We start from the raw sequence: 23,136 nt of genomic DNA on the forward strand, positions 1-23,136 counted from the left end.
TCTGGACGGAGGGAAGGCCTATGCACTTGAAGTTCACCGCCTTTGGCGGTGAATTTCTAATCTTTAACCCCTGACAAGCTCGTGCCCCTTTGTCAGTCTGGTGCCAGGGTTTGAAACCCCACTCCCTGCCATGCTGTAGAAGAAAAGATTTTTTCTCAGACATGATGTTTTGGACTATACATACCTTCCAAGTCACCTAATCCTGAACCTAACCTCAGTGAAGAAGTAAGAAAAACCTATTCTGAGAGGATTTTTGGAGGACAAATGACTGAAGAGGAAAAAGAAAAATGTTTTGTGCAAGCTGGGTGATTTCCTTAACTGTCTGGACCTCATCTTGGTGAGGGGGGGTGTGCTCCCACTCCTAAAAACAATAGGTGAGACTATATTTCAAAGAGCCATAAAGCTACGGACAATTTCGGAAAAGCATGGATCCACAGCCATTCAGGAGCAAAACAAAGGCTAACTCCGCCCACCTGCTCTATTTAAGAGGACCTGCTTCTTCCAACTCACTCACTCACCTTGCAGCCCTGTCATACGGAGGCACAATTAAACAGAAGGCAATCAGACCCGGATTTTGGACAAAGGATTTTTATTCCATCCAAGCTCTCATGCACAAGGGATATACAAACAAAATGTGCTCAGTTCAGCATCTGAAGAAGGACCAGGAAGTCCGAAATATAATGCATTACTCTGGGCAACAAGTGATACCAGGAGGAGCCTGAAAAATATCCTGCAAAGAAAAGACAAGGCTACTTACCTGAGGAAATAGAGGAAATGTTCCTGCAAAGAAAAAAGAAGAGGAGACAAAATTGAAAATACAAGTTATCCAGGACGATGAGAGCCTAATTTTTGAATATGTAAGTCCATTTATTCTAATTTTTGAGTGTGGGGCGGATGATTCTGGCTTTCTGGACGGAGGGAAGGCCTATGCACTTGAAGTTCACCGCCTTTGGCGGTGAATTTCTAATCTTTAACCCCTGACAAGCTCGTGCCCCTTTGTCAGTCTGGTGCCAGGGTTTGAAACCCCACTCCCTGCCATGCTGTAGAAGAAAAGATTTTTTCTCAGACATGATGTTTTGGACTATACATACCTTCCAAGTCACCTAATCCTGAACCTAACCTCAGTGAAGAAGTAAGAAAAACCTATTCTGAGAGGATTTTTGGAGGACAAATGACTGAAGAGGAAAAAGAAAAATGTTTTGTGCAAGCTGGGTGATTTCCTTAACTGTCTGGACCTCATCTTGGTGAGGGGGGGTGTGCTCCCACTCCTAAAAACAATAGGTGAGACTATATTTCAAAGAGCCATAAAGCTACGGACAATTTCGGAAAAGCATGGATCCACAGCCATTCAGGAGCAAAACAAAGGCTAACTCCGCCCACCTGCTCTATTTAAGAGGACCTGCTTCTTCCAACTCACTCACTCACCTTGCAGCCCTGTCATACGGAGGCACAATTAAACAGAAGGCAATCAGACCCGGATTTTGGACAAAGGATTTTTATTCCATCCAAGCTCTCATGCACAAGGGATATACAAACAAAATGTGCTCAGTTCAGCATCTGAAGAAGGACCAGGAAGTCCGAAATATAATGCATTACTCTGGGCAACAAGTGATACCAGGAGGAGCCTGAAAAATATCCTGCAAAGAAAAGACAAGGCTACTTACCTGAGGAAATAGAGGAAATGTTCCTGCAAAGAAAAAAGAAGAGGAGACAAAATTGAAAATACAAGTTATCCAGGACGATGAGAGCCTAATTTTTGAATATGTAAGTCCATTTATTCTAATTTTTGAGTGTGGGGCGGATGATTCTGGCTTTCTGGACGGAGGGAAGGCCTATGCACTTGAAGTTCACCGCCTTTGGCGGTGAATTTCTAATCTTTAACCCCTGACAAGCTCGTGCCCCTTTGTCAGTCTGGTGCCAGGGTTTGAAACCCCACTCCCTGCCATGCTGTAGAAGAAAAGATTTTTTCTCAGACATGATGTTTTGGACTATACATACCTTCCAAGTCACCTAATCCTGAACCTAACCTCAGTGAAGAAGTAAGAAAAACCTATTCTGAGAGGATTTTTGGAGGACAAATGACTGAAGAGGAAAAAGAAAAATGTTTTGTGCAAGCTGGGTGATTTCCTTAACTGTCTGGACCTCATCTTGGTGAGGGGGGGGTGTGCTCCCACTCCTAAAAACAATAGGTGAGACTATATTTCAAAGAGCCATAAAGCTACGGACAATTTCGGAAAAGCATGGATCCACAGCCATTCAGGAGCAAAACAAAGGCTAACTCCGCCCACCTGCTCTATTTAAGAGGACCTGCTTCTTCCAACTCACTCACTCACCTTGCAGCCCTGTCATACGGAGGCACAATTAAACAGAAGGCAATCAGACCCGGATTTTGGACAAAGGATTTTTATTCCATCCAAGCTCTCATGCACAAGGGATATACAAACAAAATGTGCTCAGTTCAGCATCTGAAGAAGGACCAGGAAGTCCGAAATATAATGCATTACTCTGGGCAACAAGTGATACCAGGAGGAGCCTGAAAAATATCCTGCAAAGAAAAGACAAGGCTACTTACCTGAGGAAATAGAGGAAATGTTCCTGCAAAGAAAAAAGAAGAGGAGACAAAATTGAAAATACAAGTTATCCAGGACGATGAGAGCCTAATTTTTGAATATGTAAGTCCATTTATTCTAATTTTTGAGTGTGGGGCGGATGATTCTGGCTTTCTGGACGGAGGGAAGGCCTATGCACTTGAAGTTCACCGCCTTTGGCGGTGAATTTCTAATCTTTAACCCCTGACAAGCTCGTGCCCCTTTGTCAGTCTGGTGCCAGGGTTTGAAACCCCACTCCCTGCCATGCTGTAGAAGAAAAGATTTTTTCTCAGACATGATGTTTTGGACTATACATACCTTCCAAGTCACCTAATCCTGAACCTAACCTCAGTGAAGAAGTAAGAAAAACCTATTCTGAGAGGATTTTTGGAGGACAAATGACTGAAGAGGAAAAAGAAAAATGTTTTGTGCAAGCTGGGTGATTTCCTTAACTGTCTGGACCTCATCTTGGTGAGGGGGGGTGTGCTCCCACTCCTAAAAACAATAGGTGAGACTATATTTCAAAGAGCCATAAAGCTACGGACAATTTCGGAAAAGCATGGATCCACAGCCATTCAGGAGCAAAACAAAGGCTAACTCCGCCCACCTGCTCTATTTAAGAGGACCTGCTTCTTCCAACTCACTCACTCACCTTGCAGCCCTGTCATACGGAGGCACAATTAAACAGAAGGCAATCAGACCCGGATTTTGGACAAAGGATTTTTATTCCATCCAAGCTCTCATGCACAAGGGATATACAAACAAAATGTGCTCAGTTCAGCATCTGAAGAAGGACCAGGAAGTCCGAAATATAATGCATTACTCTGGGCAACAAGTGATACCAGGAGGAGCCTGAAAAATATCCTGCAAAGAAAAGACAAGGCTACTTACCTGAGGAAATAGAGGAAATGTTCCTGCAAAGAAAAAAGAAGAGGAGACAAAATTGAAAATACAAGTTATCCAGGACGATGAGAGCCTAATTTTTGAATATGTAAGTCCATTTATTCTAATTTTTGAGTGTGGGGCGGATGATTCTGGCTTTCTGGACGGAGGGAAGGCCTATGCACTTGAAGTTCACCGCCTTTGGCGGTGAATTTCTAATCTTTAACCCCTGACAAGCTCGTGCCCCTTTGTCAGTCTGGTGCCAGGGTTTGAAACCCCACTCCCTGCCATGCTGTAGAAGAAAAGATTTTTTCTCAGACATGATGTTTTGGACTATACATACCTTCCAAGTCACCTAATCCTGAACCTAACCTCAGTGAAGAAGTAAGAAAAACCTATTCTGAGAGGATTTTTGGAGGACAAATGACTGAAGAGGAAAAAGAAAAATGTTTTGTGCAAGCTGGGTGATTTCCTTAACTGTCTGGACCTCATCTTGGTGAGGGGGGGTGTGCTCCCACTCCTAAAAACAATAGGTGAGACTATATTTCAAAGAGCCATAAAGCTACGGACAATTTCGGAAAAGCATGGATCCACAGCCATTCAGGAGCAAAACAAAGGCTAACTCCGCCCACCTGCTCTATTTAAGAGGACCTGCTTCTTCCAACTCACTCACTACCCTGCAACCCTGTCATACGGAGGCACAATTAAACAGAAGGCAATCAGACCCGGATTTTGGACAAAGGATTTTTATTCCATCCAAGCTCTCATGCACAAGGGATATACAAACAAAATGTGCTCAGTTCAGCATCTGAAGAAGGACCAGGAAGTCCGAAATATAATGCATTACTCTGGGCAACAAGTGATACCAGGAGGAGCCTGAAAAATATCCTGCAAAGAAAAGACAAGGCTACTTACCTGAGGAAATAGAGGAAATGTTCCTGCAAAGAAAAAAGAAGAGGAGACAAAATTGAAAATACAAGTTATCCAGGACGATGAGAGCCTAATTTTTGAATATGTAAGTCCATTTATTCTAATTTTTGAGTGTGGGGCGGATGATTCTGGCTTTCTGGACGGAGGGAAGGCCTATGCACTTGAAGTTCACCGCCTTTGGCGGTGAATTTCTAATCTTTAACCCCTGACAAGCTCGTGCCCCTTTGTCAGTCTGGTGCCAGGGTTTGAAACCCCACTCCCTGCCATGCTGTAGAAGAAAAGATTTTTTCTCAGACATGATGTTTTGGACTATACATACCTTCCAAGTCACCTAATCCTGAACCTAACCTCAGTGAAGAAGTAAGAAAAACCTATTCTGAGAGGATTTTTGGAGGACAAATGACTGAAGAGGAAAAAGAAAAATGTTTTGTGCAAGCTGGGTGATTTCCTCAACTGTCTGGACCTCATCTTGGTGAGGGGGGGTGTGCTCCCACTCCTAAAAACAATAGGTGAGACTATATTTCAAAGAGCCATAAAGCTACGGACAATTTCGGAAAAGCATGGATCCACAGCCATTCAGGAGCAAAACAAAGGCTAACTCCGCCCACCTGCTCTATTTAAGAGGACCTGCTTCTTCCAACTCACTCACTCACCTTGCAGCCCTGTCATACGGAGGCACAATTAAACAGAAGGCAATCAGACCCGGATTTTGGACAAAGGATTTTTATTCCATCCAAGCTCTCATGCACAAGGGATATACAAACAAAATGTGCTCAGTTCAGCATCTGAAGAAGGACCAGGAAGTCCGAAATATAATGCATTACTCTGGGCAACAAGTGATACCAGGAGGAGCCTGAAAAATATCCTGCAAAGAAAAGACAAGGCTACTTACCTGAGGAAATAGAGGAAATGTTCCTGCAAAGAAAAAAGAAGAGGAGACAAAATTGAAAATACAAGTTATCCAGGACGATGAGAGCCTAATTTTTGAATATGTAAGTCCATTTATTCTAATTTTTGAGTGTGGGGCGGATGATTCTGGCTTTCTGGACGGAGGGAAGGCCTATGCACTTGAAGTTCACCGCCTTTGGCGGTGAATTTCTAATCTTTAACCCCTGACAAGCTCGTGCCCCTTTGTCAGTCTGGTGCCAGGGTTTGAAACCCCACTCCCTGCCATGCTGTAGAAGAAAAGATTTTTTCTCAGACATGATGTTTTGGACTATACATACCTTCCAAGTCACCTAATCCTGAACCTAACCTCAGTGAAGAAGTAAGAAAAACCTATTCTGAGAGGATTTTTGGAGGACAAATGACTGAAGAGGAAAAAGAAAAATGTTTTGTGCAAGCTGGGTGATTTCCTTAACTGTCTGGACCTCATCTTGGTGAGGGGGGGTGTGCTCCCACTCCTAAAAACAATAGGTGAGACTATATTTCAAAGAGCCATAAAGCTACGGACAATTTCGGAAAAGCATGGATCCACAGCCATTCAGGAGCAAAACAAAGGCTAACTCCGCCCACCTGCTCTATTTAAGAGGACCTGCTTCTTCCAACTCACTCACTCACCTTGCAGCCCTGTCATACGGAGGCACAATTAAACAGAAGGCAATCAGACCCGGATTTTGGACAAAGGATTTTTATTCCATCCAAGCTCTCATGCACAAGGGATATACAAACAAAATGTGCTCAGTTCAGCATCTGAAGAAGGACCAGGAAGTCCGAAATATAATGCATTACTCTGGGCAACAAGTGATACCAGGAGGAGCCTGAAAAATATCCTGCAAAGAAAAGACAAGGCTACTTACCTGAGGAAATAGAGGAAATGTTCCTGCAAAGAAAAAAGAAGAGGAGACAAAATTGAAAATACAAGTTATCCAGGACGATGAGAGCCTAATTTTTGAATATGTAAGTCCATTTATTCTAATTTTTGAGTGTGGGGCGGATGATTCTGGCTTTCTGGACGGAGGGAAGGCCTATGCACTTGAAGTTCACCGCCTTTGGCGGTGAATTTCTAATCTTTAACCCCTGACAAGCTCGTGCCCCTTTGTCAGTCTGGTGCCAGGGTTTGAAACCCCACTCCCTGCCATGCTGTAGAAGAAAAGATTTTTTCTCAGACATGATGTTTTGGACTATACATACCTTCCAAGTCACCTAATCCTGAACCTAACCTCAGTGAAGAAGTAAGAAAAACCTATTCTGAGAGGATTTTTGGAGGACAAATGACTGAAGAGGAAAAAGAAAAATGTTTTGTGCAAGCTGGGTGATTTCCTTAACTGTCTGGACCTCATCTTGGTGAGGGGGGGTGTGCTCCCACTCCTAAAAACAATAGGTGAGACTATATTTCAAAGAGCCATAAAGCTACGGACAATTTCGGAAAAGCATGGATCCACAGCCATTCGGGAGCAAAACAAAGGCTAACTCCGCCCACCTGCTCTATTTAAGAGGACCTGCTTCTTCCAACTCACTCACTCACCTTGCAGCCCTGTCATACGGAGGCACAATTAAACAGAAGGCAATCAGACCCGGATTTTGGACAAAGGATTTTTATTCCATCCAAGCTCTCATGCACAAGGGATATACAAACAAAATGTGCTCAGTTCAGCATCTGAAGAAGGACCAGGAAGTCCGAAATATAATGCATTACTCTGGGCAACAAGTGATACCAGGAGGAGCCTGAAAAATATCCTGCAAAGAAAAGACAAGGCTACTTACCTGAGGAAATAGAGGAAATGTTCCTGCAAAGAAAAAAGAAGAGGAGACAAAATTGAAAATACAAGTTATCCAGGACGATGAGAGCCTAATTTTTGAATATGTAAGTCCATTTATTCTAATTTTTGAGTGTGGGGCGGATGATTCTGGCTTTCTGGACGGAGGGAAGGCCTATGCACTTGAAGTTCACCGCCTTTGGCGGTGAATTTCTAATCTTTAACCCCTGACAAGCTCGTGCCCCTTTGTCAGTCTGGTGCCAGGGTTTGAAACCCCACTCCCTGCCATGCTGTAGAAGAAAAGATTTTTTCTCAGACATGATGTTTTGGACTATACATACCTTCCAAGTCACCTAATCCTGAACCTAACCTCAGTGAAGAAGTAAGAAAAACCTATTCTGAGAGGATTTTTGGAGGACAAATGACTGAAGAGGAAAAAGAAAAATGTTTTGTGCAAGCTGGGTGATTTCCTTAACTGTCTGGACCTCATCTTGGTGAGGGGGGGGGTGTGCTCCCACTCCTAAAAACAATAGGTGAGACTATATTTCAAAGAGCCATAAAGCTACGGACAATTTCGGAAAAGCATGGATCCACAGCCATTAGGGAGCAAAACAAAGGCTAACTCCGCCCACCTGCTCTATTTAAGAGGACCTGCTTCTTCCAACTCACTCACTCACCTTGCAGCCCTGTCATACGGAGGCACAATTAAACAGAAGGCAATCAGACCCGGATTTTGGACAAAGGATTTTTATTCCATCCAAGCTCTCATGCACAAGGGATATACAAACAAAATGTGCTCAGTTCAGCATCTGAAGAAGGACCAGGAAGTCCGAAATATAATGCATTACTCTGGGCAACAAGTGATACCAGGAGGAGCCTGAAAAATATCCTGCAAAGAAAAGACAAGGCTACTTACCTGAGGAAATAGAGGAAATGTTCCTGCAAAGAAAAAAGAAGAGGAGACAAAATTGAAAATACAAGTTATCCAGGACGATGAGAGCCTAATTTTTGAATATGTAAGTCCATTTATTCTAATTTTTGAGTGTGGGGCGGATGATTCTGGCTTTCTGGACGGAGGGAAGGCCTATGCACTTGAAGTTCACCGCCTTTGGCGGTGAATTTCTAATCTTTAACCCCTGACAAGCTCGTGCCCCTTTGTCAGTCTGGTGCCAGGGTTTGAAACCCCACTCCCTGCCATGCTGTAGAAGAAAAGATTTTTTCTCAGACATGATGTTTTGGACTATACATACCTTCCAAGTCACCTAATCCTGAACCTAACCTCAGTGAAGAAGTAAGAAAAACCTATTCTGAGAGGATTTTTGGAGGACAAATGACTGAAGAGGAAAAAGAAAAATGTTTTGTGCAAGCTGGGTGATTTCCTTAACTGTCTGGACCTCATCTTGGTGAGGGGGGGTGTGCTCCCACTCCTAAAAACAATAGGTGAGACTATATTTCAAAGAGCCATAAAGCTACGGACAATTTCGGAAAAGCATGGATCCACAGCCATTCAGGAGCAAAACAAAGGCTAACTCCGCCCACCTGCTCTATTTAAGAGGACCTGCTTCTTCCAACTCACTCACTCACCTTGCAGCCCTGTCATACGGAGGCACAATTAAACAGAAGGCAATCAGACCCGGATTTTGGACAAAGGATTTTTATTCCATCCAAGCTCTCATGCACAAGGGATATACAAACAAAATGTGCTCAGTTCAGCATCTGAAGAAGGACCAGGAAGTCCGAAATATAATGCATTACTCTGGGCAACAAGTGATACCAGGAGGAGCCTGAAAAATATCCTGCAAAGAAAAGACAAGGCTACTTACCTGAGGAAATAGAGGAAATGTTCCTGCAAAGAAAAAAGAAGAGGAGACAAAATTGAAAATACAAGTTATCCAGGACGATGAGAGCCTAATTTTTGAATATGTAAGTCCATTTATTCTAATTTTTGAGTGTGGGGCGGATGATTCTGGCTTTCTGGACGGAGGGAAGGCCTATGCACTTGAAGTTCACCGCCTTTGGCGGTGAATTTCTAATCTTTAACCCCTGACAAGCTCGTGCCCCTTTGTCAGTCTGGTGCCAGGGTTTGAAACCCCACTCCCTGCCATGCTGTAGAAGAAAAGATTTTTTCTCAGACATGATGTTTTGGACTATACATACCTTCCAAGTCACCTAATCCTGAACCTAACCTCAGTGAAGAAGTAAGAAAAACCTATTCTGAGAGGATTTTTGGAGGACAAATGACTGAAGAGGAAAAAGAAAAATGTTTTGTGCAAGCTGGGTGATTTCCTTAACTGTCTGGACCTCATCTTGGTGAGGGGGGGTGTGCTCCCACTCCTAAAAACAATAGGTGAGACTATATTTCAAAGAGCCATAAAGCTACGGACAATTTCGGAAAAGCATGGATCCACAGCCATTCAGGAGCAAAACAAAGGCTAACTCCGCCCACCTGCTCTATTTAAGAGGACCTGCTTCTTCCAACTCACTCACTCACCTTGCAGCCCTGTCATACGGAGGCACAATTAAACAGAAGGCAATCAGACCCGGATTTTGGACAAAGGATTTTTATTCCATCCAAGCTCTCATGCACAAGGGATATACAAACAAAATGTGCTCAGTTCAGCATCTGAAGAAGGACCAGGAAGTCCGAAATATAATGCATTACTCTGGGCAACAAGTGATACCAGGAGGAGCCTGAAAAATATCCTGCAAAGAAAAGACAAGGCTACTTACCTGAGGAAATAGAGGAAATGTTCCTGCAAAGAAAAAAGAAGAGGAGACAAAATTGAAAATACAAGTTATCCAGGACGATGAGAGCCTAATTTTTGAATATGTAAGTCCATTTATTCTAATTTTTGAGTGTGGGGCGGATGATTCTGGCTTTCTGGACGGAGGGAAGGCCTATGCACTTGAAGTTCACCGCCTTTGGCGGTGAATTTCTAATCTTTAACCCCTGACAAGCTCGTGCCCCTTTGTCAGTCTGGTGCCAGGGTTTGAAACCCCACTCCCTGCCATGCTGTAGAAGAAAAGATTTTTTCTCAGACATGATGTTTTGGACTATACATACCTTCCAAGTCACCTAATCCTGAACCTAACCTCAGTGAAGAAGTAAGAAAAACCTATTCTGAGAGGATTTTTGGAGGACAAATGACTGAAGAGGAAAAAGAAAAATGTTTTGTGCAAGCTGGGTGATTTCCTTAACTGTCTGGACCTCATCTTGGTGAGGGGGGGTGTGCTCCCACTCCTAAAAACAATAGGTGAGACTATATTTCAAAGAGCCATAAAGCTACGGACAATTTCGGAAAAGCATGGATCCACAGCCATTCAGGAGCAAAACAAAGGCTAACTCCGCCCACCTGCTCTATTTAAGAGGACCTGCTTCTTCCAACTCACTCACTCACCTTGCAGCCCTGTCATACGGAGGCACAATTAAACAGAAGGCAATCAGACCCGGATTTTGGACAAAGGATTTTTATTCCATCCAAGCTCTCATGCACAAGGGATATACAAACAAAATGTGCTCAGTTCAGCATCTGAAGAAGGACCAGGAAGTCCGAAATATAATGCATTACTCTGGGCAACAAGTGATACCAGGAGGAGCCTGAAAAATATCCTGCAAAGAAAAGACAAGGCTACTTACCTGAGGAAATAGAGGAAATGTTCCTGCAAAGAAAAAAGAAGAGGAGACAAAATTGAAAATACAAGTTATCCAGGACGATGAGAGCCTAATTTTTGAATATGTAAGTCCATTTATTCTAATTTTTGAGTGTGGGGCGGATGATTCTGGCTTTCTGGACGGAGGGAAGGCCTATGCACTTGAAGTTCACCGCCTTTGGCGGTGAATTTCTAATCTTTAACCCCTGACAAGCTCGTGCCCCTTTGTCAGTCTGGTGCCAGGGTTTGAAACCCCACTCCCTGCCATGCTGTAGAAGAAAAGATTTTTTCTCAGACATGATGTTTTGGACTATACATACCTTCCAAGTCACCTAATCCTGAACCTAACCTCAGTGAAGAAGTAAGAAAAACCTATTCTGAGAGGATTTTTGGAGGACAAATGACTGAAGAGGAAAAAGAAAAATGTTTTGTGCAAGCTGGGTGATTTCCTTAACTGTCTGGACCTCATCTTGGTGAGGGGGGGTGTGCTCCCACTCCTAAAAACAATAGGTGAGACTATATTTCAAAGAGCCATAAAGCTACGGACAATTTCGGAAAAGCATGGATCCACAGCCATTCAGGAGCAAAACAAAGGCTAACTCCGCCCACCTGCTCTATTTAAGAGGACCTGCTTCTTCCAACTCACTCACTCACCTTGCAGCCCTGTCATACGGAGGCACAATTAAACAGAAGGCAATCAGACCCGGATTTTGGACAAAGGATTTTTATTCCATCCAAGCTCTCATGCACAAGGGATATACAAACAAAATGTGCTCAGTTCAGCATCTGAAGAAGGACCAGGAAGTCCGAAATATAATGCATTACTCTGGGCAACAAGTGATACCAGGAGGAGCCTGAAAAATATCCTGCAAAGAAAAGACAAGGCTACTTACCTGAGGAAATAGAGGAAATGTTCCTGCAAAGAAAAAAGAAGAGGAGACAAAATTGAAAATACAAGTTATCCAGGACGATGAGAGCCTAATTTTTGAATATGTAAGTCCATTTATTCTAATTTTTGAGTGTGGGGCGGATGATTCTGGCTTTCTGGACGGAGGGAAGGCCTATGCACTTGAAGTTCACCGCCTTTGGCGGTGAATTTCTAATCTTTAACCCCTGACAAGCTCGTGCCCCTTTGTCAGTCTGGTGCCAGGGTTTGAAACCCCACTCCCTGCCATGCTGTAGAAGAAAAGATTTTTTCTCAGACATGATGTTTTGGACTATACATACCTTCCAAGTCACCTAATCCTGAACCTAACCTCAGTGAAGAAGTAAGAAAAACCTATTCTGAGAGGATTTTTGGAGGACAAATGACTGAAGAGGAAAAAGAAAAATGTTTTGTGCAAGCTGGGTGATTTCCTTAACTGTCTGGACCTCATCTTGGTGAGGGGGGGTGTGCTCCCACTCCTAAAAACAATAGGTGAGACTATATTTCAAAGAGCCATAAAGCTACGGACAATTTCGGAAAAGCATGGATCCACAGCCATTCAGGAGCAAAACAAAGGCTAACTCCGCCCACCTGCTCTATTTAAGAGGACCTGCTTCTTCCAACTCACTCACTCACCTTGCAGCCCTGTCATACGGAGGCACAATTAAACAGAAGGCAATCAGACCCGGATTTTGGACAAAGGATTTTTATTCCATCCAAGCTCTCATGCACAAGGGATATACAAACAAAATGTGCTCAGTTCAGCATCTGAAGAAGGACCAGGAAGTCCGAAATATAATGCATTACTCTGGGCAACAAGTGATACCAGGAGGAGCCTGAAAAATATCCTGCAAAGAAAAGACAAGGCTACTTACCTGAGGAAATAGAGGAAATGTTCCTGCAAAGAAAAAAGAAGAGGAGACAAAATTGAAAATACAAGTTATCCAGGACGATGAGAGCCTAATTTTTGAATATGTAAGTCCATTTATTCTAATTTTTGAGTGTGGGGCGGATGATTCTGGCTTTCTGGACGGAGGGAAGGCCTATGCACTTGAAGTTCACCGCCTTTGGCGGTGAATTTCTAATCTTTAACCCCTGACAAGCTCGTGCCCCTTTGTCAGTCTGGTGCCAGGGTTTGAAACCCCACTCCCTGCCATGCTGTAGAAGAAAAGATTTTTTCTCAGACATGATGTTTTGGACTATACATACCTTCCAAGTCACCTAATCCTGAACCTAACCTCAGTGAAGAAGTAAGAAAAACCTATTCTGAGAGGATTTTTGGAGGACAAATGACTGAAGAGGAAAAAGAAAAATGTTTTGTGCAAGCTGGGTGATTTCCTTAACTGTCTGGACCTCATCTTGGTGAGGGGGGGTGTGCTCCCACTCCTAAAAACAATAGGTGAGACTATATTTCAAAGAGCCATAAAGCTACGGACAATTTCGGAAAAGCATGGATCCACAGCCATTCAGGAGCAAAACAAAGGCTAACTCCGCCCACCTGCTCTATTTAAGAGGACCTGCTTCTTCCAACTCACTCACTCACCTTGCAGCCCTGTCATACGGAGGCACAATTAAACAGAAGGCAATCAGACCCGGATTTTGGACAAAGGATTTTTATTCCATCCAAGCTCTCATGCACAAGGGATATACAAACAAAATGTGCTCAGTTCAGCATCTGAAGAAGGACCAGGAAGTCCGAAATATAATGCATTACTCTGGGCAACAAGTGATACCAGGAGGAGCCTGAAAAATATCCTGCAAAGAAAAGACAAGGCTACTTACCTGAGGAAATAGAGGAAATGTTCCTGCAAAGAAAAAAGAAGAGGAGACAAAATTGAAAATACAAGTTATCCAGGACGATGAGAGCCTAATTTTTGAATATGTAAGTCCATTTATTCTAATTTTTGAGTGTGGGGCGGATGATTCTGGCTTTCTGGACGGAGGGAAGGCCTATGCACTTGAAGTTCACCGCCTTTGGCGGTGAATTTCTAATCTTTAACCCCTGACAAGCTCGTGCCCCTTTGTCAGTCTGGTGCCAGGGTTTGAAACCCCACTCCCTGCCATGCTGTAGAAGAAAAGATTTTTTCTCAGACATGATGTTTTGGACTATACATACCTTCCAAGTCACCTAATCCTGAACCTAACCTCAGTGAAGAAGTAAGAAAAACCTATTCTGAGAGGATTTTTGGAGGACAAATGACTGAAGAGGAAAAAGAAAAATGTTTTGTGCAAGCTGGGTGATTTCCTTAACTGTCTGGACCTCATCTTGGTGAGGGGGGGTGTGCTCCCACTCCTAAAAACAATAGGTGAGACTATATTTCAAAGAGCCATAAAGCTACGGACAATTTCGGAAAAGCATGGATCCACAGCCATTCAGGAGCAAAACAAAGGCTAACTCCGCCCACCTGCTCTATTTAAGAGGACCTGCTTCTTCCAACTCACTCACTCACCTTGCAGCCCTGTCATACGGAGGCACAATTAAACAGAAGGCAATCAGACCCGGATTTTGGACAAAGGATTTTTATTCCATCCAAGCTCTCATGCACAAGGGATATACAAACAAAATGTGCTCAGTTCAGCATCTGAAGAAGGACCAGGAAGTCCGAAATATAATGCATTACTCTGGGCAACAAGTGATACCAGGAGGAGCCTGAAAAATATCCTGCAAAGAAAAGACAAGGCTACTTACCTGAGGAAATAGAGGAAATGTTCCTGCAAAGAAAAAAGAAGAGGAGACAAAATTGAAAATACAAGTTATCCAGGACGATGAGAGCCTAATTTTTGAATATGTAAGTCCATTTATTCTAATTTTTGAGTGTGGGGCGGATGATTCTGGCTTTCTGGACGGAGGGAAGGCCTATGCACTTGAAGTTCACCGCCTTTGGCGGTGAATTTCTAATCTTTAACCCCTAACCCTAACCCTAACCCTAACCCTAACAATACCTCTTTGAAGCTAACCGCCAACATCAAAATTCCAAATATTATAAACTCATAGCAGACTCATTGCAACCACATACCCAGGTCACTCTCAGGAACATAATTCAAACACTATATACGAAAAAATACATAACGGCAAAACAACGCGATTTCCTCTTTGGACCTGACATCCCAAGACCCCGCTACTTTTACTTACTCCCCAAAATACATAAAGAACCCCCCACCTGGACGGTTCCCTTTGAAGTTCCTCCCGGCAGACCAATAATCTCCGACTGCAATAGTGCCACATACCATATCTCCCAATACATCGACCATTTTCTAGGCCCCCTCTCCGTGCAACACCCAAGCTACATCAAAGATACCTACCATTTTCTGGACATTCTACGGCCCATGGTCGTCCCAAAATCATCCTTTCTCTTCACCATAGATGTAAACAGTCTTTATACCAACATAGACACTCATCTTGGCCTACGCACAGTTAATAACACATTTATTAAATATCCAAATCCCAAACGTCCGGACAAAGAATTATTACAACTAATTGAACTCTGTTTAAACAATAATGACTTCTTATTCAATAATCAATACTATCTTCAAATTACCGGGACGGCCATGGGCCAAAGGTTTGCCCCCTCTTACGCTAACCTTTACATGAGCGAGTGGGAGCAGGAAGCCTTAACCAAATGCCCAATTAAACCAACCCTCTACCTCCGATATCTGGACGATATATTTGGCATTTGGTCTCATTCCATCACCCAATTTACCGAATTCTTCAATATTTTAAATAACCATCATCCATCTATTAAACTCAAACATACCATTGACGCACATGAAATAAACTTCCTGGACACCACCGTCTTTCTCCAAGTCACCAACAGCACGCAATATACCCTACAGACTAAGGTTTATTTCAAGCCCACAGACACCCATTCACTACTTCATAAAACCAGTTATAATCCTAGGCATACATTTAAAGGTCTTATAAAATCACAAATCATCCGTTTTCATAGAATCTGCTCAAACCCCCTTGACTTTCACTCTGCCACCACCACCCTCTTTAAAAGTCTCAGAACCAGGGGCTATTCAAAACGCTTCCTCAGATCCATAAAGTCTTCCACTTTGGCTTCTCTTGCTCCCACCCGCTCTCAGACTACCCCCCCCCCTGCCCAGGCCCCAGAATCTGAACCCCCAGATTCCTCCCTCTCTTCACATCCCCCCTGTCACACTCCACAATTGGTACCATTTGTATCTACGTTCTCACACAAAATAACAGGACTTCATCACATAATCAAGCAGAATTTCACCAACTCAAAGGCTCACCATCCTGCATTTAACAACCTCCAAATCATATCAGCATATCGAAAACATAAAAGCCTTAAGTCTCTCCTGGTCACGTCCCTTTACAGTGAACATAAAAACACACCCCAACCCCAATTGACCCATCATTTCAAATCCAGGAAAATCATCCACAATATTAGAACTGGCTCATCATATCCAATTTTAGCTTCACTACCTCTAGTCACGAGAAACGTAGTTTATATCATCACTTGCACCCTGTGCAATAAGCACTATATTGGAGAGACACAACATTCAATTCAAACCCGTCTTAATCAACATCTCTACAACATTAGGGCAGGACGACTTACCACCCACCTGGTTTCACACTTTACACTACACCCCTTAACTCATCTCATAATATCTGGACTGGAACACAATGACAGATGGACGTGTGGGCAGAGAAAGAGAGCAGAGAGAATTTGGATCCAAAGACTCGGGACGATGGCCCCGGGCGGCCTAAATGAGGATTGACCTCCCTGACTAGCCACACCGTTGCTTTCACTCCCCACCTATAAAACAACCTCTGCCCCCTTATTCGTTTTTTTTTTTTTTTTTTTTTTTTTTTTTTTTCTGTTAACCTACCCGGTGATGTACCAATAGATTATTTTAACCCCCTTTCCCCCCCCCCCAAAAAAAAGTTGACTTTAAATTTTACTTCTAAGTACTATGGTGGCTTACACTTTTATTTTGGTGGACGATGCAATACCTAATTGTTCTATGTTGTATTTTGATTATTTATTAATGCATGCGACCCTAATCTTGCATGCTTTTATGTTTTTTTATGTGTGTTTTTAATCTTAGCACTTGCTTTTATCTTTAGCACTTTAAAATTTTAGCACTTTAAAATTTTAGCACTTATTTTCTAGCACTCACTATTGCATCCATCCACCTCTTAGCCACCTGTATCTCTTATTATTTATTATCTCTAGGGCCCCAAAATTCCCCCCACACCCTTTTTTATTTTATTTTGCTTTTTCTCTATTTTTTCCCCCCCTTTTTTATTTATTTATTTATTTATTTATTTTTTTATTATGAAGTTGTTTAAATAGAACTCCACTTCACAGTACTCCACGGGTTCCCAGTGGCACTATATGGAAATTACTGGCCTACCACTCTGAAAACCCAGGATCAAATCCAGCATAGAACCTCCATTTGTTTTAAAACTACAATGTCAGCCAGTTGGCCAGTGCCAACTGGCCAACTGGCCAGTATACCCCTAACTCCTAACCCCAACCCTAAAACCCAACCCTAACCCTAACCCCTAACCATAACCCTTCTCTAGTGCATCTACTAAAATTGGAACGATACAGAGAAGATTAGCATGGCCCCTGCGCAAGGATGACACGCAAATTCGTGAAGCGTTCCTCATTTAGACCAGCATCCCCAAATCTACAAACACAGACTTTGATTGACGGCAATGCTAGAAATTGGGCCTTCACTACCGTTCTCATCCTCAGAGAGCATTATCAAAAGAACATTGACTCTGAAATGCAAAAGCTCACCCAGTTTCCTTCACCGGACTGGAGAGGCCCCTTTGAAATAGCCACAACGTGGGCGAAACGTAATTTAGGCAGACGCCTGAGACAGGATACAATAGACCGTGCCCAGGCGGTCATCATTGCCAGGACGACAGAAACAGCACTTCCTGCTCCTCTTCCTGCTGCTGCCGTTTCTTCTCTCCCAACGCAGACAGCTGACCAGACAGCAGAAGAGGACCCACATGCTGTGATTGAGCTGGCTCCATCATCACCTCCAGTGAACCAGCCTCCCTCCACGAGACCACAGAGCCCAGCTGCAGCACGGCCACCCCCTTCACCACAAAGCAGCAGTCAGCAGATCACCACCATCGCCCAAATCCACGCAGCGCCTCCACCTGCGCCAATCTCCCGGGTTTCAGTGGAGACCATGACAGAACCACAACAGGAGGACTGGTCACCTCTGTTTGACCTGGAGGAGGCAAGTGAAACAGAACTTTCTCCTCCGACATCCCCATCTCGTCTTTCTCCTGTAATCCCTCTTCCACCACGCATAAATCGCTCTCAAATAAGCTCTACTGCAGAAAGTGTCGTACGAGTTCTCGACATGCAGAAGGCTGACTCTGAAGCCGAAGAGGAAATCACTCTGGAGCCAGAACCAGCAGATGAGCAGATCACAGCGCTGAGCCAGAGAAGAGTAAGCCAACGCTCCTCCCACAGAGAAGGGAGTCCTCCTCCTCCTGTCCAAACCAGCACCATGGAGAGCAGAGGGTACCACACACTCACCCCTGCCACTCTCTCCAAGCTGAGATCCAGCGTGCAATCTCGCCTAGCCATCGAGCGAGCAGAGCAGACGACAACTTCTGCAGCAGAAATGCAGGTGTGTGCTCCAACACGACACGACAACACGCCCCGCAAATTTACAGAGTGGCACCTGCACATACAACAGAAGAAGGTCATCATAGGAGACTCAAACATCAGCCGCCTTCCACCTTTTAAAGGTGGAAATGTACAATTGGACAGTTTTCCTGGCGCCAGATGGCATCATGCAGAATTTCTCCTGAAGACGGCCACCTTCCAGACGGAACCAGAGGTTCTCCTGCTATCCTTCGGCCTCAACAACAGATCCCAGAGGGATAAAAAAGCTCCAGTGAAAGAGATGATCAAAGCCCTGACTGTAGCAGGACAGAGATTCCCAGACGCCACGATCTTCGTCCCTCACGTCAGTTTTTCACCTCACCTTTCACCAGATGAAAAAGCCGTCCTTATCCATTTAAATCAACACATCCAAGAACTGACAGACTACATCCCCCCACTCAGTGGCTTCTTTGAGACCCAAACTGACAGCATCCACTGGACGGCAGCTACCGCGAAGAGGATTCTGGAACACTGGGCTTCGTGGTTAAACTGAAGCTCCCTTTAAGCCTCTCACAGAGGGAGGGGAAAGATGGAGTCATGAATCTATGTGATAACTTTGTTCTTTCTCTCACACAGCTTTCCCTGCTGAGCAGAGGTCTTACTTTCATCCCTTCCAAATGTAACAGTAAGAATTTGACCTTTCAATCCAGACATGACTTACAGGAGTACCATCGCAGAATTAAGTTAACTGTTCACTATAAGGACAAAAGCAGCATCCAACCTCAGCCATTCACACTGAAATCTGACTGGACACCCCCATCTGCTACTCTCCCACCACAAATTAACCGTTTAATAGACCAGGATATTTCATACTTTGAGAATGATTTTAAAATCATTCATAACACTCCAAATTTGAGTGGTGAGGAAACCAAAACTCTCAAAGAATTAGCCCAAAATAATGATATAGTTATTAAGCCAGCTGATAAGGGCAGTCTAACAGTAATTATGGATAAAAAAGATTATTTATATGAAGGTTACAGACAGTTAAATGATGTAACCTATTATCATAAACTCAATAAACCCATTTATTTAGATACAATCCCTCTAGTAGATACAATTATTAATAATTTACTGAAAAAGAAATTTATAAATAAAAAACAAAAAACTTACCTGCAGGGCAACTCGCAACCGAGGCCCAGACGGTTTTATATGTTACCCAAAATCCATAAAGATCCCCAAAAATGGACCGTTCCATCTAAAATTCCTCCTGGCAGACCCATTGTTTCAGACTGTGAGAGTGAAACCTATTATACAGCAGAATATTTGGACTTTTTTCTGAATCCGTTATCTAATAAACATGACAGTTACCTTAAAGATACATATCATTTTATTGAAAAAATTAAACAGCTAGTAATCCCAGCAGACTCTTTTCTTTTCACTATGGATATTGATAGCTTATATACCAATATTGACCACAAAGAGGGCATTGACAGTATTAAAAGAATCTTTCATAAATACCCAGACAAAAAACGACCAGATAAAGAACTTCTCCAATTATTAGAGATTAATCTAAACAGAAATGATTTTGAATTTAATGGAGAATTTTTTGTTCAAATTAAAGGCACAGCTATGTTATGCCAACATATTCATGGCAGAATGGGAATCCTCTGCACTACAGAAATGTGCTTTAAAGCCGCTCTGTTATTACAGGTACCTCGACGACATCTGGGGCGTTTGGACGCACTCTGAGCAGGAGTTTGGAACCTTCCTGGGGACTCTCAACAGCCACAACCCTTCCATCAAACTAAAATCAACATGCCACGCCTCTTCAGTCGACTTTCTAGACATGACCACATTTAAGGGAAGTGACTTTCACACCACACACAAATTGGACATTAAAGTTTATTTTAAACCCACAGACACACATGCACTGTTACATAAAACCAGTTTTCATCCCAAACACACATTTGCAGGTCTGGTTAAATCCCAGCTGCTCCGCTTCCACAGAATCTGCACCCAACAGGCAGACTTTAAAAAGGCCACCAAAATTCTTTTTTCGGCATTATACACAAGAGGTTATTCCCGCACCTTTCTAAGAAAGTGTTTTAAGTCATTTCAACAAATTAAAACTATTGATACATCCCCCCTTTTACCCATCATTACAACATATTCGGCAGCCACGTGCAGGATGGTGAGAGTCCTCAGGAGGAACTTCCGGGATCTTGTTCAGGGCCAGGGTCTGCTCAAGGAGCATAGATTTCTGCCAGCCTATAGGAGGAATAAAAATCTCAAAGACATTTTAATTGGAGCCAAACTTCCCCCCCCTACACCACCCAAATCCAGAGCACTCACCTCTTTTTTCAAACACTTGGATTGGATATGCAGCCACCACAACAAAAATGTGTTTCCGTCTCTATGCAGGGGGAGCCCCCACTCTCAAAACTGCATTTATATTATCTCCTGCTCCACCTGTGGGATACAGTACGTTGGGGAGACTGGAAACACTCTCTTAGTTAGATTCACCCAACACAGACACAACATCACAAAACAAAAAAACACAGACACTTACCTGGTCCAACACTTTATGCTTCACGGATGGGATTCAGTTAGAGCAACGATCGTTCAGATGAATCCCAGATGGTCAACCCCTGAGAGAAGAAAAAATGAAAGAATTTGGATTTCTAAATTAGACACCCTCCATCCAAAAGGTCTTAGTGAGAAAAAACCATCTTTGTTCTCATAGGTGACGCTTGGCTGCTCTTCCTTCCATTGTCCAGCAGAGGGAGATGCTAAACATTCCCTCTACACATTCATATTTTGTAACCCCCTTTCATTTTTGTGTCCAGCAGAGGGAGACCAATAATTGACACAATCCATCTCCATATAGCCCTGCCCAAAGATTTCTGCCCCTAAACCTAACCGTCTCTGACTGGAAGGCCCTAAGCCTAATCAGATTGTGAGAATTTAGATTCAACACAAAAAATACTAAATTTTAAATATTCTATATGGTCTAAAGAGGAGGGCGAGATCTGAGTGGAGACAGAAATGGTCTGTACATATGGGGGTTCCAGGTTTACAGCGTGGAGCTCTCGCCCCAACCCTAACACCTAACCCTAACCCTAACCCTAACCCCTAACCCTAACCCTAACCCTAACCCCTAACCCTAACCCTAACCCTAACCCTAACCCACCCCCAGGCCACAAAGAACCTCAGAGATTCCCAGGAAAGACTCCTCAACCCAGGAGGCCCACCCTGAAGAAAACTCCATGGTTCCCTCCATTTCTATACCCTCTGTCTCATTTAACCAGACACTTCAACCTGGCTCCAAGGTGGCGTTTCCGCTCCTAGCACAGGTACATCCACCTCCACGCCCACCCATGCAAATCCAAACTTCACAACCTATTCTTTTGAAACTACATTCAAATGTTTCAGTATTCACTTCTGATGAAATTTGTCCATCTTCTCAGCAGTCTGACGGGACCGGCTCCCCAGGCTATCCGGCTGGGCGGCGCACTCCCTCCCTAAAAAACACACCCCTGCAAGGGGAGGAGTCGGCAAAAATGATGAGAGGGAATGTGGAGGTCAAACAAGACCACCAAACAACCCACTCTGAGCCCTCCTCAACCAATCGGGTTGGGACGACGCTGCCCAGCTATGTCCCAGATCAGTCCACCTTGGTTCCCCTTCCTTCTTTGGAACCAACCTCACTACTAGACCTTTCAAACATGGATGACTCTCCTCACCAGTTTTCTTCTCGGCCCCCACAGACCCCTACACCTTCGTCTCCTCATACTTCTTCTTGTGAACCAACTCCGGCTCCTCCTTCTTATTCTGATCCTCCACATCCCCCTGGATCAGACACTTCACCTATAGTGGAGGGCTCATACTTACAGGACAACATTTCGCAACAAGACCCCATTTCTGTCTACCAAAGGACCCTTGGCCCCGTGACCACGGAACCCAGGCCTAACCCATCATTTTTCACCTCCCCATTTAGTCCAACCACTCCAAAGCTCTTTGCCCCCACTTACCATCAAGCACGCTCCAACCGCAAAATTCAGTCTTGGTCTTTTAAGCCGCGGAAACCAGTCCTGATTCTGGGGGACTCAAACATTAACAGGATTCCTCCACACAACTACAGCCAGATTCAACTGGACAGTTATCCTGGGGCCACGATCTATCATTTTCTAAAGGTTTGTGAAAAGACCCCCCCAAACCCACAGGTTAAAATAGTTATATTCTCCGTGGGAATTAATAATAAGGATCAGGACCCCAAGCAAACCTCCATCAAACAATTGAAGGGCCTCTTCCGCCAGGCTAAGTCGACCTTCCCTAATGCAGACCTTTACTTTCCCATCATGAACTTTTCGTCCCACCTAAGCCCAGTTCAACGCAACAATCTTAAGCTCATCAATAACACCATGACCATAACGGTTCCTTTCCTCACAGAAATCCCCCATGATACATTCCATACGGAGAAGGACAACATACATTGGACCTCTGAAACAGCCAACCTCATTTTTCACAACTGGATCCAGCAATTAAATTTACATTAAATTCACAGGCCCAACCAGTACCTCACACCCCTACACACCCAGAGTGGGACCTGGGCTGGGAATCCCAATCCTCAATTCTCAATCTGTCCACCCTCTTCACACCTTCAGCTTCTCAACGCCATCTTCTTGAAAGGGGGCTCACTTTTGTCCCTCGACCCATCCACTTTGATCGGGAGGAACTTCAGAGAGACCTCTGTCTCTACCACAGGAGACTCAAACTCATTGACCACTTTTCCAACAGCCCTACTGCCTATCAACATATCCCATTCACACACCCTTCCAATTGGGAACCGCACG

At 43.7% G+C, this 23,136-nt stretch overlaps 1 protein-coding gene, 1 long non-coding RNA gene and 1 other non-coding gene across 3 annotated transcripts; 2 read left to right on the forward strand and 1 right to left on the reverse strand.

Annotated features, from left to right (window-relative positions):
* Positions 1 to 17,220: 17,220 nt before the first annotated feature.
* On the forward strand, positions 17,221 to 17,323 carry LOC111947950 (U6 spliceosomal RNA). Its single transcript, XR_002873928.1, has one exon. It is a non-coding gene; the product is annotated as a U6 spliceosomal RNA (small nuclear RNA).
* A 3,360-nt stretch (positions 17,324 to 20,683) lies between these two features.
* Positions 20,684 to 20,993, reverse strand: LOC144982642 (uncharacterized). The gene is made up of 2 exons (XR_013647301.1): positions 20,853 to 20,993; positions 20,684 to 20,778 (listed from the first exon to the last, which is right to left on the reverse strand). It is a non-coding gene; the product is annotated as an uncharacterized LOC144982642 (long non-coding RNA).
* A 460-nt stretch (positions 20,994 to 21,453) lies between these two features.
* Positions 21,454 to 22,875, forward strand: LOC144982566 (uncharacterized). Its single transcript, XM_078930242.1, has 2 exons — positions 21,454 to 21,636; positions 21,751 to 22,875. The coding sequence occupies exons 1-2, from the start codon at positions 21,550 to 21,552 to the stop codon at positions 22,837 to 22,839; spliced, it is 1,176 nt and encodes a 391-aa protein (XP_078786368.1). The 5' UTR covers positions 21,454 to 21,549; the 3' UTR covers positions 22,840 to 22,875.
* The last annotated feature ends 261 nt before the right edge of the window (positions 22,876 to 23,136 follow it).

The sequence above is a fragment of the Oryzias latipes genome, chromosome 2, assembly GCF_053564925.1.
Source record: "Oryzias latipes strain Hd-rR chromosome 2, Olatipes_Hd-rR_3.1".
NCBI classification, from domain to species: Eukaryota; Metazoa; Chordata; class Actinopteri; order Beloniformes; family Adrianichthyidae; genus Oryzias; species Oryzias latipes.